The 16,063-nt window shown below is 45.2% G+C and overlaps 1 protein-coding gene across 1 annotated transcript in view; it reads left to right on the top strand.

Annotated features, from left to right (window-relative positions):
* LOC311144764 (zinc finger matrin-type protein 4-like) overlaps positions 1 to 16,063 on the top strand; it is a gene marked incomplete at its 5' end in the record, with an annotated part of 162,115 nt that overhangs the window by 129,530 nt on the left and 16,522 nt on the right. Inside the window, one exon of the mRNA XM_084180867.1 lies at positions 12,033 to 12,129. Within this exon, the coding sequence (XP_084036993.1) occupies positions 12,033 to 12,129 (97 nt within the window). The remainder of the gene's footprint in view (positions 1 to 12,032; positions 12,130 to 16,063) is intronic.

Genomic DNA, 16,063 nt, shown 5'->3' with positions numbered 1-16,063 from the left:
GGCCTGGAGCCAGTGGGTTTGACGACGAACATGTAGTGAGGACCAGCCAACAAGAGCGTACAGGTCACAGTGGTGGGTAGTGTATGGGGCTTTGGAGACAAAACGGATGGCACTGTGATAGACTACATCCAATTTGCTGAGTAGAGTGTTGGAGGCTATTTTGTAAATGACATCGCCGAAGTCAAGGATCGGTAGGATAGTCAGTTTTACGAGGGCATGTTTGGCAGCATGAGTGAAGGAGGCTTTGTTGCGAAATAGGAAGCCGATTCTAGATTTAACTTTGGATTGGATATTCTTAATGTGAGTCTGGAAGGAGAGTTTACAGTCTAACCAGACACCTAGGTATTTGTAGTTGTCCACATACTCTAGGTCAGACCCGTCGAGAGTAGTGATTCTAGTCGGGTGGGCGGGTGCCAGCAGCGTTCGATTGAAGAGCATGCATTTAGTTTTACTAGTGTTTAAGAGCAGTTGGAGGCTACTGAAGGAGTGTTGTATGGCATGAAGCTCGTTTGGAGGTTTGTTAACACAGTGTCCAATGAAGGGCCAGATGTATACATAATGGTGTCGTCTGCGTAGAGATGGATCTGAGAGTCACCAGCAGCAAGAGCGACATCATTGATATACACGGAGAAAAGAGTCGGCCCAAGAATTGAACCCTGTGGCACCCCCATAGAGACAGGTCCAGACAACAGGCCCTCCGATTTGACACATTGAACTCTATCTGAGAAGTAGTTGGTGAACCAGGCGAGGCAGTCATTAGAGAAACCAAGGCTATTTTGTCTGCCAATAAGAATGCGGAGGTTGACAGAGTCGAAAGCCTTGGCCAGGTCGATTAAGACGGCTGCACAGTACTGTCTATTATCGATCGCGGTTATAATATCGTTTAGGACCTTGAGCGTGGCTGAAGTGCACCCATGACCAGCTCGGAAACCGGATTGCATAGCGGAGAAGGTACGGTGGGATTCGAAATGGTCTGTGATCTGTTTGTTAACTTGGCTTTCAAATACTTTCGAAAGGCAGGGCAGGATGGATATAGGTCTGTAACAGTTTGGATCTAGAGTGTCACCCCCTTTGAAGAGGGGGATGACCGCGGCAGCTTTCCAATCTCTGGGGATCTCAGACGTTACGAAAGAGAGGTTGAACAGGCTAGTAATAGGGGTTGCGACAATTTCGGCGGCTAGTTTTAGAAAGAAAGGGTCCAGATTGTCTAGCCCAGCTGATTTGTAGGGGTCCAGATTTTGCAGCTCTTTCAGAACATCAGCTGTCTGAATTTGTGTGAAGGAGAAGCGGGGGGTGCATGGGCAAGTTGCAGCGGAGGGTGCAGAGTTGGTGGCTGGGGTAGTGGTAGCCAGGTGGAAAGCATGGCCAGCCGTAGCAAAATGCTTGTTGAAATTCTCGATTATTGTAGATTTATCGGTGGTGATAGTGTTTCCTAGCCTCAGTGCAGTGGGCAGCTGGGAGGAAGTGCTCTTATTCTCCATGGACTTTACAGTGTCCCAAAACTTTTTGGAGTTAGTGCTACAGGATGCAAATTTCTGTTTGAAAAAGTTAGCCTTTGCTTTCCTGACTGCTTGTGTATATTGGTTCCTAACTTCCCTGAAAAGTTGCATATCGCGGGGGCTATTTGATGCTAATGCAGTACGCCACAGGATGTTTTTGTGCTGGTCAAGGGCAGTCAAGTCTGAGGAGAACCAGGGACTATATCTGTTCTTAGTTCTGTATTTTTTGAATGGGGCATGTTTATTTAAGATTGAGAGGAAATTACTTTTAAAGAACAACCAGGCATCCTCTACTGACGGAATGAGATCTATATCCATCCAGGATACCTGGGCCAGGTCAATTAGGAAGGCCTGCTCGCTAAAGTGTTTTAGGGAGCGTTTGACAGTGATGAGGGGTGGTCGTTTGACCGCGGACCCGTTACGGACGCAGGCAATAAGGCAGTGATAGCTGAGATCCTGGTTGAAGACAGCGGAGGTGTATTTAGAGGGTAAGTTAGTCAGGATGATATCTATGAGGGTACCCATGTTTACGGATTTAGGGTTGTACCTGGTAGGTTCATTGATAATTTGTGTGAGATTGAGGGCATCTAGTTTGGATTGTAGGATGGCCGGGGTGTTAAGCATATCCCAATTTAGGTCACCAAGCAGTACGAACTCTGAGGATAAATGGGGGGCAATCAATTCACATATGGTGTCCAGGGCACAGCTGGGGGCTGAGGGGGGTCTGTAGCAAGCGGCAACAGTGAGAGACTTATTTCTGGAAAGGTGAATTTTTAGAAGTAGAAGCTCAAACTGTTTGGGCACAGACCTGGATAGTATGATAGAGCTCTGCAGGCTATCTGTAGCTGTATGTAGCTACACTACATTCCAAAATCATGGGCATTAATATGGAGTTGGTACCCCTTTGCTGCTTTGACAGCCTCCACTCTTCTGGGAAGGCTTTCCACTAGATGTTGGAACATTGCTGCAGGGACTTGCTTCCATTCAACCACAAGAGCATTAGTGAGGTGGGACACTGATGTTGGGCGATTAGGCCTGGCTCGGAGTCGGCGTTCCAATTAATCCCAAAGGTGTTCGATGGGGTTGAGGTCAGGGCTCTGTGCAGGCCAGTCAAGTTCTTCCACACCGATCTCGACAAACAATTTCTGTATGGACCTCGCTTTGTGCACGGGGGCATTGTCATGCTGAAACAAGAAAGGGCCTTCCCCAAACTGTTGCCACAAAGTTGGAAGTACAGAACTGTCTAAAATGTAATTGTATGCTGTAGCATTAAGATTTCCCTTCACTGGAACTAAGGGGCCTAGCCCGAACCATGAAAATCAGCCCCAGACCATTATTCCTCCTCGGCGGTCCCATTCTGTGACCTTGTGTGGCCTACCACTTCACGGCTGAGCCATTGTTGCTCCTAGACATTTCCACTTCACAATAACAGCACTTACAGTTGACCGGGGCAGCTCTAGCATGGCAGACATTTGACAAACTGACTTGTTGGAAAGGTGGCATCCTATGACTGTGCCACGTTGAAAGTCACTGAGCTCTTCAGTAAGGCCATTCTACTGCCAATCTTTGTCTTTGGAGATTGCATGGCTGTGTGCTCGATATTATACACCTGTCAGCAACGGGTGTGGCTAAAATAGCCGAATCCATTCATTTGAAGGGGTGTCCACATGCTTTTGTGTATATATAGTGTATATTCAATCTGAATATAATGGTGTCTGTTGCTGTGGTGAAGCGTTGGACCACTGACTGAGTCTGAGAGATGTGGTTCTATCTAGACTGGAGCACTGCAGTAATGTATAACAAGAGAAAGAGAGAATAGGAGATGGTGCCATTTTCTCGTTTCCATTGCACAGGCAGTTAATGGCAGTTCTCCCGGGGGATACCTAAGCCCCTAGCTCCATAGACGGATGACACACACACACATGCTCTCGCTTTTATCTTTTATCGTCTTTTCCTCCCTCCATTCAAATGCATGATGTCACCGAGTCTGTATGCGTACCAAATGGCACCCTATTGCCTGTTTAGTGCTTTTGACCGGGACCCATAAAAGTAGTACACTATGTAGGGAATAGGGGTGCCATTTGTGATGCATCCTGAGACTGCAGACTGCAGTGCAACCCAGACCATTATGTTGTAACTAACACTGTAAGGAGATTTAATCTTCTCTACTGTATGTCTCATGTGCTTAGTCTTTAATAGAACATGCTTATTGAGCAGAAGGAGGACTGGACTGGTTTATCATGGTGAGGCTGGCCCCTCAGCTATGTCTCTCATAGAACTAATGCTCATCAAATGAAAATAGGGGCACTTACTTACTTGATTCAGTTGCACTTGATGTTTTAACATTTTCTGGGGTTGGGCCCTGTTTTCACTACTAGTCTTCTCTACTTTGGAATGGGAGCCCAGCCTTGTCTGTCATAGAACCAATGCTAATCTAATTGAAAATAGGAGCCAACACTCACTTAATTCAGTTGCACTATTCACTGTACAATGTTATGTAACAAACAACATATCCTAACAGAGCACACACTGCAAATGGCTTCTATCAAACTTCCATTGAACACATTTACTTAAAAAAGAGTCGTCGTCATGGCATCAGCTAATGGGGTTCTGAATGAAGAATAAAGACTAAAGCACATTCTCTCCTGTCATCCTGATAGAACTGCTGCTGCCATGCCATCTCTCTCCCTTCATCTCTCCCTCTCATCATCATGTTTATTAATCAGTCCCTTCAGATCTCACGTCCAAGCAGCTGCATGCAGATCTAATGCAATCTGATATGATTGCATCAGTGATTACGACTATCCCTCCAAAGTGTTTAGTTTACACCATAGCCAGCCCTGTCAATCAAGCCAAGGCATAAAGACAAATTGTGTTTTCCGGACTCCATCCCAGCATGGTTAATTGGAGAGACGTCTCCGGGAGATGTCCTTTGGCACTTCCTCTCTACCAGCTTCAGCAGCTTTCTCCCGGTGCCCTGCATTCACAATTCACAAGCTACTCCTTTTGTCTGTCTGTATGCTGCCATTGCCACCCCTCCTGACCCTAAAATAGATCTAATACTACCTTAATGGTAGGCTCAGCTGATCAAGCTCCTCTCCAAGAGGGCAGAGGCGGAAGGAAGGCTCTGTTCTAGTTGTTGTATATTTCATCAAAGGAGGAGAGGCAATTCAATCTGCAGACAACCGGCAGAGCGGTAGATTACACCAACCCTAAACTACATTTATTTCCCATCGTTTTGGTGTACTGTGTTTTGAGAATGCAATTTTATCTGCAGCATTATTCACTGAACAAGATTGCTTTTAACAAGGATTTCATTTCAACACTTTGTGTTGTTTAAAGATGGGTTAGATGGAAAGATGAGCTGCCTTTTTAGAGTAACGGGGATCTGTGTTTACACTGCAGGCTTTATCCACATTATTTGGAATTCACCATTTCCCTGATGAAGACATGTTTTTTAAACACGTTGGTGGTAAGCCAATCCAATAAAGGCTTATTTTGTTGCAGGCTTCTGGCTTTACAATTTGTTTTATTTTGTTCTCAGCATTTCCCTATCCATGAATATAATCCTTGCCAACTAGTTTGAGTTCACACAAGTGAGGAATGTTTTTCGTTACATGTAATACAGCCATGAAGCTGACTGTAGTTTTGGACTATTGGGCCATTTGTCATGATCTGAGCGGTGTTCCTTTGCCTTCAGAGGAAACATATGCTGTGTCAGGAGATGCACCATCTGAGTGGGCCAGATGGCTCTTGGTTAATTTAGCATGAACCATGGACCAGCACCACCTTTCTCTGCTCATAAACAATCTACGATTACACTGTTGATCGATCACATTGTCTGGCTGCCACCGATTCTCCGTTGCTGGCCTCTGAAGGCCCGGGACAATATCTCTCAGTTAACAATTGAGACAATGAAAGCTGTGGCTGGAATAATATTCCATATTATGCAGTAGAGTGACTCAATTGAGCGTTGACATAGGATATTCCCATTAGAGATAGGAATGAATAGGACATCATGGCAGATGTGATCACAACACTGGATTGTATTTACTGTAAACTTACTGTGATACTGTATGAATATGGTGACAACTTGTATCCTATATTGTATGGATAGGGTGACACAACAGTTACATGAAGCTGGGTGTCTGACACTGTATCCCTAGTTGGGCTCTGGACGAATCCTCTGCCATCGGTGTCCTAGATGTGAAACCAAGATCTATGGGTGAGATTCAGATGAAGATAGCGGGACATTTTCAATTGGCTCTTCTAACTGTTACTCAAATCAAATCAAATCAAATCAAATTTTATTGGTCACATGCGCCGAATACAACAGGTGCAGACATTACAGTGAAATGCTTACTTACAGCCCTTAACCAACAGTGCATTTATTTTAAACAAAAAAAGTAAGAATAAAACAACAACAAAAAAAGTGTTGAGAAAAAAAGAGCAGAAGTAAAAATAAAGTGACAGTAGGGAGACTATATATACAATAGAATAAAGTGACAGTAGGGAGGCTATATATACAGGGGGGTACCGTTGCATAGTCAATGTGCGGGGGCACCGGCTAGTTGAGGTAGTTGAGGTAATATGTACATGTGGGTAGAGTTAAAGTGACTATGCATAAATACTTAACAGAGTAGCAGCAGCGTAAAAAGTATGGGGTGGGGGGGCAGTGCAAATAGTCCGGGTAGCCATGATTAGCTGTTCAGGAGTCTTATGGCTTGGGGGTAGAAGCTGTTGAGAAGTCTTTTGGACCTAGACTTGGCACTCCGGTACCGCTTGCCGTGCGGTAGCAGAGAGAACAGTCTATGACTAGGGTGACTGGAGTCTTTGACAATTTTGAGGGCCTTCCTACCGCCGTTGGAGCGCTGTGCCTCTCTTCTCATATTGGGAATCTCTCAATGTCCAGTTTCACATAACTAAATGGCTCTCTTATGACTCACCTCAGAGCAGAGGCCCCTGAATGCAGGAAGGATGAGCATGATTAGAGTGAATGAAGAAGAAGCAGCAGACAGAGGCACAGCGCTCCAACGGCGGTAGGCTGGTGCTTCATTGCTCATGCAGGGCAGGCGCCATGGGAGGTGCTTCAGGTTGGATGGTGTTGATGGATGCCGGGGCTGCAGCACATTCTTTCAACTTTTCAAAAAGCGTTTGAGATGCGGCCTGATAAAATACCACGCGGTGCCGAGCCTGAGCGCCACCCCCGCCGCTCACTGCGGAGCTTTAATGTCAGAGTCATGAGAGTGTCAGGGGAAGCGCTTTCTCTCTCCCTCTTGCTCTCTCTCGAAATTGAAATCAGAGCTTTAGGCAGTCGTCGCTCTGGCACATGGTTACGGAGAGGCTGATCAACAAATGGAGAGATTTCAGAGAGAGAGAGAGCACTAGGGAGAGAGTGAGGGAGAGTCTTGTATCCCATCTCAGATACATCAGTCTGTCTGAACTTCATTCAAATGGGATCAGAACAGCTGCGTTTCTATTTAGCTTTGACAGGGCTAACAGTCAACAAGCACTTAACATCAGTATCATCTAGGTACTGTACTGGATGATGTTGGACATTATCTATGTACTTTGTTTCTGCTGCTGCCTAAAACTGGTATCCAAAATGGCGTAGCAGTGCGGTCGTGTACTCTTGTGTGTCCGTGTAAACAGCCGTTTTTTTTTGTATTTTTCGTACATATTTCGCTATCACACTTTTCATCCTTCTACTAAATATACTTTCCTGCAACCCGCCTCACTCAATGTGGAACGGATTCTATTATTGGTTTTTCACCATTGTCCGTGGCCTGCACTACCTACCAGCCAGCTCTAGCCTGGACTATTATCGGCCAGTCTGCACTGTCTGCACAGCGCGTTATCGACCCAGAACATATCGTTTTTTCTGCCGGAATCATTGAATCACTGGACCTTTAACACTGGATCATTGCAACTAGCTAGCTGCAACCAAATGGATGTTGTTGTTGGCTAATCAGCCTTGAGCTAGCCTCGAGTCAGGCCCATCTCCCGGCTATCTACCTCTCTGTCAACCGGACGGGACCTCCTAGAGTCGACACGAAGCCCCGCCGATCCGACTGGTCTGCCGATGTAATCGTCTGTGGTTTCAACAGGCTTCCCGTTGCGATGACCACGAAGATCCATCTGCTAGCCCCGGCCCGCTAGCACACGCAAACAACAGCCGTGCTTCCTGCTCGCCTGTGCTATAGCACCAATTCGAACTGCTCTCGGACTCACATATTGCTGTTCACTGGACCTTATGATCACTCAGCTGCACAGCTGATGCCTGCTGGACTGTTCCTTTACACAGTACCCGGTCCTGTTTATCTGTTTAGCCTCAGCCCAAACTTTCATCGCCATTACCAGTTGTTGTCTTACCTCTCTCGATTAACACCTGTGATTGCTTTATGCCTCTCTCCCATGTCAATATGCCTTGCCTATTGCTGTTCCAGTTAGTTCTTATTATACAATTTCACTGTAGAGTCCAAGTCCCTCTCAAACTGCCTCAAATAGCTCCTTTGTTCCACCCCCCATACACGCGGAGAACGGCTCAATCGGTGCCTCCAGTGATATTATCTCTTTCATTGTTACCCAACGCTTAGGTTTACCTCCACTGTACTCATAACCTTCCATATCCTTGTCTGTACCATAATGCCCTGAATCTATTCTACAACACCCGGAAATCTGCCCCCTTTATTCTCTGTACCCAACGCATTAGAAGACCAGTTCTTAAAGCCTTTAGCCGTATCCTTATTCTACTCCTCCTCTGTTCCTCTGGTGATGTAGAGGTTAACCCAGGCCCTGCAGCCCCCAGTATCACTCCTACTCCCCAGGAGCTGTCATTTGTTACACCGTAAAAGCATAGTTTTTTTGCATGTTAACATCAGAAGCCTCCTCCCTAAGTTTGAGTTATTCACTGCGTTAGCACACTCCGCCAACCCTGATGTTCTAGCAGTGTCTGAATCCTGGCTTAGGAAGGCCACCAAAAATTCAGAAATGTCCATCCCCAACTACAACATTTTCCGTCTAGATAGAACTGCCAAAGGGGATGGAGTTGCAATCTACTGTAGAGATAGCCTGCAGAGCTCTATCATACTATCCAGGTCTGTGCCCAAACAGTTTGAGCTCCTACTTCTAAAAATCCACCTTTCCAGAAATAGGTCTCTCACTGTTGCCGCTTGCTACAGACCCCCCTCAGCCCCCAGCTGTGCCCTGGACACCATATGTGAATTGATTGCCCCCCATCTATCCTCAGAGTTCGTACTGCTCTGTGACCTAAACTGGGATATGCTTAACACCCCGGCCATCCTACAATCCAAACTAGATGCCCTCAATCTCACACAAATTATCAAGGAACCTACCAGGTACAACCCTAAATCCGTAAACATGGGCACCCTTACAGATATCATCCTGACTAACTTACCCTCTAAATACACCTCCGCTGTCTTCAACCAGGATCTCAGCGATCACTGCCTTATTGCCTGCGTCCGTAACGGGTCCACGGTCAAACAACCACCCCTCATCACTGTCAAACGCTCCCTAAAACACTTTAGTGAGAAGGCCTTCCTAATTGACCTGGCCCAGGTATCCTGGATGGATATCGATCTCATTCCGTCAGTAAAGGATGCCTGGTTGTTCTTTAAAAGTGCTTTCCTCTCAATCTTAAATAAGCATGCCCCATTCAAAAAATGCAGAACTAAGAACAGATATAGCCCCTGGTTCTCCTCAGACTTGACTGCCCTTGACCACCACAAAAACATCATGTGGCGTACTGCATTAGCATCGAATAGCCCCCGCGATATGCAACTTTTCAGGGAAGTTAGGAACCAAGCAGTTGGGAAAGCAAAGGCTAGCTTTTTCAAACAGAAATTTGCATAAAATCACTACTCTCGACGGGTCTGACCTAGAGTATGTGGACAACTACAAATACCTAGGTGTCTGGTTAGACTGTAAACTCTCCTTCCAGACTCACATTAAGCATCTCCAATCCAAAGTTAAATCTATAATCGGCTTCCTATCTCACAACAAAGCCTCCTTCACTCATGCTGCCAAACATGCCCTCGTAAAACTGACTATCCTACCGATCCTTGACTTCGGTGATGTCATTTACAAAATAGCCTCCAACACTCTACTCAGCAAATTGGATGTAGTCTATCACAGTGCCATCCGTTTTGTCTCCAAAGCCCCATACACTACCCACCACTGTGACCTGTACGCTCTTGTTGGCTGGTCCTCACTACATGTTCGTCGTCAAACCCACTGGCTCCAGGCCATCTATAAATCACTGCTAGGCAAATCCCCGCCTTATCTTAGCTCATTGGTCACCATAGCAGCACCCACCCGTAGTCTGCGCTCCAGCAGGTATATCTCACTGGTCATCCCCAAAGCCAACACCTCCTTTGGCTGCCATTCCTTCCAGTTCTCTGCTGCCAATGACTGGAACGAATTGCAAAAATCTCTGAAGCTGGAGACTCTTATCTCCCTCATTAACTTTAAGCATCAGTTGTCAGAGCACCTTACCGATCACTGCACCTGTACACAGCCCATCTGAAATTAGCCCACCCAACTACCTCATCCCCATATTGTTATTTATTTTGCTAATTTGCACCCCAGTATCTCTATTTGCACATAATCTCTTGCACATCTATCATTCCAGTGTTAATACTAATTGTAATTATTTTGCACTATGGCCTATTTATTGCCTTACCTCCATAACTTGCTACATTTGCACACACTGTATATATATTTTCTGTTGTATTTTTTGACTTTATGTTTTACCCCATATGTAACTCTGTGTTGTTGTTTTTATCGCACTGCTTTGCTTTATCTTGGCCAGGTCGCAGTTGTAAATGAGAAATTGTTCTCAACTGGCTTACCTGGTTAAATAAAGGTTAAATAAAAAAATGTATAAGTCTGATTTATAACCTCATTTGAGACAATCTGGGAGCCATGCTCTCTCTGTCTCTCTCTCTATGTCTCTCTCTCGCGCTCTCTCTCTGCCTCTCTATCTCTTTCTCTCTGTCTCTCTCTCTCTCTCTCTCTCTCTCTCTCTCTCTCTCTCTCTCTCTCTGTCTCTCTCTCTTTACCACTTTCTCTCTCTCTGCTGCTCCCCCCCCCCCCCCTCTTGCTGCCTCTCTTGATAAGACACAATATGTTTTAATGCTGTGATACAGAGAGAAAGGGTAAGCTCATCAACATGGGGAGACATGACCTTGGGTTGGAGGTGAGATTGGGCAATTAGATTCAATAATGGGGGAGAAATGGGGACATTTATCTTTACCTTGGCCTTTCTTACCCTCCAAACAATGTTAATAGGTTTAACTCAATTCAGAGAGATGAAGCAAGCTATTGGGCAATTTGTCATGCCACTGTGTCATGAGCCTCATCATGACAGCCATTACACTGACCACTTACTCTGTTGATGCGTACCAAATGGCACCCTATTCCCTTTATAGTGCACTACTTTTGATGGACCCTGGTCAAAAGTAGTGCACTGTCAATGGAATAGGGTGCCATTTTGGACGCATCCACAGATACAGGGTTTGTCACACTGTTAGTTGCTGATTTGGTGATCCACAGTTGCCAAAGACATCAGAAGGGGTCAGAAATAGAGTGATCGTCTCACTCAGATCTTAGTTGAATTTTGAAGTTAGCTTGTTAGCCTGTTTTATTAGCCAAAGCAATGGTATATAATAAAATACAGTCAACAGCTCAAATTTCACCCAAAGCAGAGCTCTGACTAATAAGAGCTAAGGTGTGTCTGCCCTCAAAATCCTCCAGCCTCAGTCATGGATCTTATCATTTCAATGTAATTTCATCGTGATCAATACTGACTGTGCAACATTTCAGTCTGGGCACGTCTTTAATTGATTATTTCCACTTCCCCCACCAGGAGTAGTAATCAGTAAAGTGGATAGACTAGGACACACGCTAGACTAGAGCACTGAGCACTGACCCTAGTCCGCGTCTCATATGGCACCCTATTCCCTATATAGTGCACTACTTTTGACCAGGCCCCATAGTCCCATTTGGGACATATTGCTAGTGTCTCTAACAGGCAGCTGTAGGGAAGAGATAGAAGCTTCAGTTAGTAAGAGTTATCCCATCCCGTCTAGCCTTCTACTCTATTTAGTGACAGCATGGTGACCAGGTATTTTCAATAGAACTATCGATTCCATATAGGACTTTCCAGTTGGATAGAATAGTTAATGTATACACATTAACAGCATTTGTGGTGGAACATAGAACATGCATGTATTGAACATGGGTTCCATAGTTTCAAAGTAAAATCATTTTGATTGAATCAAATAGTTAGTTAATACATACACACCTGTCTAATCCTGCTAAATCAAAAGAACATTTGGGAAATATGTTTATAAATATGTATTAATCGTGTGTGTGTGTGTGTGTGTGTGTGTGTGTGTGTGTGTGTGTGTGTGTGTGTGTGTGTGTGTGTGTGTGTGTGTGTGTGTGTGTGTGTGTGTGTGTGTGTGTGTGTGTGTGTGTGTGTGTGTGTGTGTGTGTGTATTATTATTCCAGGTCTGAAACGTAGCTATACCTGTGAAGTCTGCAGTGTCACACTGAACTCTGTGGCACAGTACCATGCACATCTGCAAGGCTCAAAGCACCAAAACAAGTGAGTATTATCCTCTGTGTACTGCAGCTAAACAGAGAATGTCACACTTTGTTTTCTTCTTGTCTGATGGTGAGTGGCCAGCGTGTAAATTATAATATAATATAATTGTATTGTGTTTGGTTTACGAATATGTATGCTATGCCATTGAAATTCAATTGGCACTTTCAAGGAGGGTTTTTACATTCATAGATGGTGTGAGGAACTTTGAAAAAACTGAGACCAAGTGAGCAAAATTTCAGAGAGGGGGGGAGTGGGAGTCTCTCTGCTGGCTTTGGGCATCTTTGAATCTTTTCCCACTTATGTTCAGTCTCATTGAAAGCAGTTATTTTTTAAGGAGGAGAAATGTGTTTAATTAAGCCATTTTTCCACTTCTTTCACATTGCTGATGCTAATTGGTGGCCATGCCGTGGTGCCTGCAGGAGCGACACCCAGATCAACAAGCGCTTGTTCTACTGTAGACACAACACCCAGAGCCCAGGCCAGCTCCACCAAGCCGCGCTCATCAGAGTGAACAAACAACTACCGCTAATACACAACCATAATGCACCCACAACCATATAACTCAAACAACTAGTGCTAATACACAACCAACACACACAACTAACACCAAGTCTTCTAACTCAAGCGGGCCATGCTGAAACACGATCAACACCCAGTGTTCAGAGTCAAACACGCAGCTTTTGTCCTGAAACAGTATGTAGAGACAGCATGCAGGATCAGTATGTAGGTATAGTATGTGGGGGACAATATGTAGGGACAGTATATAGAGACAGTATGTAGGGACAGCATATAGGGACAGTATGCAGGAACAGTATGTAGGGACAGTATGTAGGGACAGTATGTAGGGACAGTATGTAGAGACAGTATGCAGGGACAGTATGCAGGGACAGTATGCAGGGACAGTATGCAGGGACAGTATGCAGGGACAGTATGCAGGGACAGTATGTAAAGACAGTATGCAGGGACAGTATGTATATGTAGGGAGGGCAGTCAGCAGTCAGAGGATGACCTGGTTGTGGGCCGAGCTCGCACAGCTTGGCCAGTAGGTGTGAATTAATGGACTTTTTCCGTGGTGCGTGTCCTGGAATTAATTCCCCCTGTTGGGCACTCTCTGCCCGTACGTGTCCACATGGATGCAGGCATCAAGAGACGTGACACTTTAGCCCTGCACCTTAGTCACGCTCCACTGCACTGCCTCATTGGAGCTAGTGGCTTTCCACGCAGATCCACCCACCCCAGGAGCCCAAAGCAACCTCTCTTTCCTCTCGCTCTCTCTCTCGCTGGGTGTATTTAGGTCATTGTTTTATGCCAGTTTACCCAGATACTGTAGAATAGTCATATCTCCCTAGGAATTCTCTCTCTGTCTCTCTATACTACTATAGCTGACCCTGTAATACAGGGTTGCCCAACCCTGTTCCTGGACAGCTACCCTCCTGTAGGTTTTTGCTCCAACCCCAGGTGTTACTAACCTGATTCATCTTATCAACCTGCTAATTATTAGAATTAGGTGTGATAGATTAGGGTTGGAACAAAAACCTACAGGACGGTAGCTCTCCGGGAACAGGGTTGGGCAGTCCTGCTGTAAAACAACACATTTCACTGCACCTATCCGGTGTATGTGACAATAAAAAATATAAAAAATCTCTCTCGCTCTCCAGAGAGGAAAGATATGTATACAGCTGGACAAACAGAAGATGACAGTTTATATGAAAACAGTGGTGCATTTGATGATTTGGATTATATAGTTACTTTGTCATTTGATGTTATGACTTCACAGAGAAGGGTTAGGGTACAGTAAACACTCATCAACAGTTTGTCAGTCATTTATCTGAATATCATTTCCACTGAAAAGAATGGTGCACTATGAATTGCATGAGGTCAGGTTAGGTAAGGGTCATATTGACCTCCCCACTCTCATCACAAATTGATACCAGCAAGCAAAGATTCCCGAACTCAGCGTAGCTAACTTGAACCGAGTCCAAGAACTTCAGAGAGGAAATTCTATTTTGACTGAGGGTGGGGGTGGGGGACAAATTCCCCATTCACAATATGCTTACTAATGAGATGTGTGATCAATACTACACTAACAAGCCTGCCTGCTACAACAGTACAACAGCCCGGATGCCTAAATACTTAAACCCACGCCTTTGCTGCTGGCATCTGAAGCAGAAAGTATGCCACAAATCAAGGTTGTCCTTTCATTTACTAACTCAATTTGGCTGTCTGACATGTTTCTCTTTTCGCTTTCCAAGTATTTTTCCCAGTCAATCGTTGTCCTGCGCTTCATTTGAGCCCACAGTAGCACTGTACCTGTTTGTGTCTCAAATGGCACCCTATTCCCTATACAGTGCACTCCTTTTTGACGGGGGCCCATCGTTTGTCCTTCCTTGTGATGGCATAACGAGTCTTTTAGGTGGGCTTGTCTGGTCCAGGCTGCTGTGACAGAAATAGCCTGCTGGCTGTGTGAGCTGACTGAGGTCCTCTCTCCTCCCTTGTTTCAGGGTCTGACTGAGTGATAAGGGTTTATGCTGACTACAGCAAACTGACTGAGTGCACAGACAGGGATCCTAGACGTGGCTGTCGGCTGGCTGGTCAGTGTGAACGAAGGGGAAACCCGTTTGACCTCTAGTTCAGGACAGGCGAGGGAGAGGAGGAGGAGGCACTGCAGCTCTCTCTTTCTCTTCTGTCACTGGAGGTCAAGAACCATGGGACAGTGCAGGAGGCTATCTCATACTTACACATTACTTTATTTTATTGTTAAATGTTCTGCTAAGTAAGATACCGACCTCTTTGGCGATGACCCACAATGAACATTGTTTCAACCTAGTGTTGGACCATGTGAACAGGCTTAGCCTATAGATTTACATTTACATTTGAGTCATTTAGGTAACGAGGCCAGGGGGAGCGTTGCGAGGCGAGGTGGGGGCACGTTGTGTTATCCCTCAGCCGCTCCGCTCTTCCACTATTGATAGGTAAAGTCAAGCAGACAGCCTCATTACCATGCCATCACTGATCCCTCGCCCAACCATCTCCATTCCCCGCTGCTCGCCTGCACTCTTCACTTGACTGGCCTGCACAGAGCCCTGACCTCAACCCCATCGAACACCTTTGGGATGAATTGGAACACAGACTGCGAGCCAGGCCTAATCGCCCAACATCAGTGCCCAACCTCACTAATGCTCTTGTGGCTGAATGGAAGCAAGTCCCCACAGCAATATTTCAAACATCTAGGGGAAAGCCTTCCCAGAAGAGTTGAGGCTGTTATAGCAGCAAAGGGGGTACCAACTCCATAATGCCCGTGATTTTGGAATGAGATGTTCGACGAGCAGGTGTCCACATACTTTTCGTCATGTAGTGTATCTCCTTTTAGATTGAGGTTGAAATATTATTCACCTCTTCGTTTTCATTGATGATTTAATCTCTGTGCTTCTAATGTTATGCATAAACCTCAAGATTTGACTTTTGTGACCATAGCCCATCCCATCTTTCGAGATGTTGTATTTTTATTTAACCTTTAGCAAGCAGTCCCATTTAGACCAAGGCCTCTTTTTCAAGGGAGCCCTGCATGAATACAATTAATAAAATGTACAACATTCAAAAATACAACGTAATAAAAACATACAATACTACAAGCTATTTAAGATGATATGGAGATGATTATTGACAGAGTATAGCACACTCATTGGGTGTAGATTTTATGCTGGGATTGGTATTCCACTGAAGCTACTCTATGTTTGTGTGACAGGGAAAAGGGCGGTGCTGTGTGTACTCTGCTACGCACCGTGACCATAAAACCTAATTTATTCAATAGCTGAAATACAGCCGTTAAAACTGTCAGACAAAGGCAGCTTGATTTATTCTGTTTATCCTGGTGGCTGGTGCCGTGCTGAGCCTGGGACATGAAACAGAATGGAACAGTATAATGAGAGCCAGT

Source organism: Coregonus lavaretus (assembly GCF_964263955.1).
Source record: "Coregonus lavaretus genome assembly, chromosome: 17".
NCBI lineage: Eukaryota > Metazoa > Chordata > Actinopteri > Salmoniformes > Salmonidae > Coregonus > Coregonus lavaretus.
Note: the sequence above shows the minus strand (reverse complement) of the source record. Positions and strands in the feature narration are given on the sequence as shown.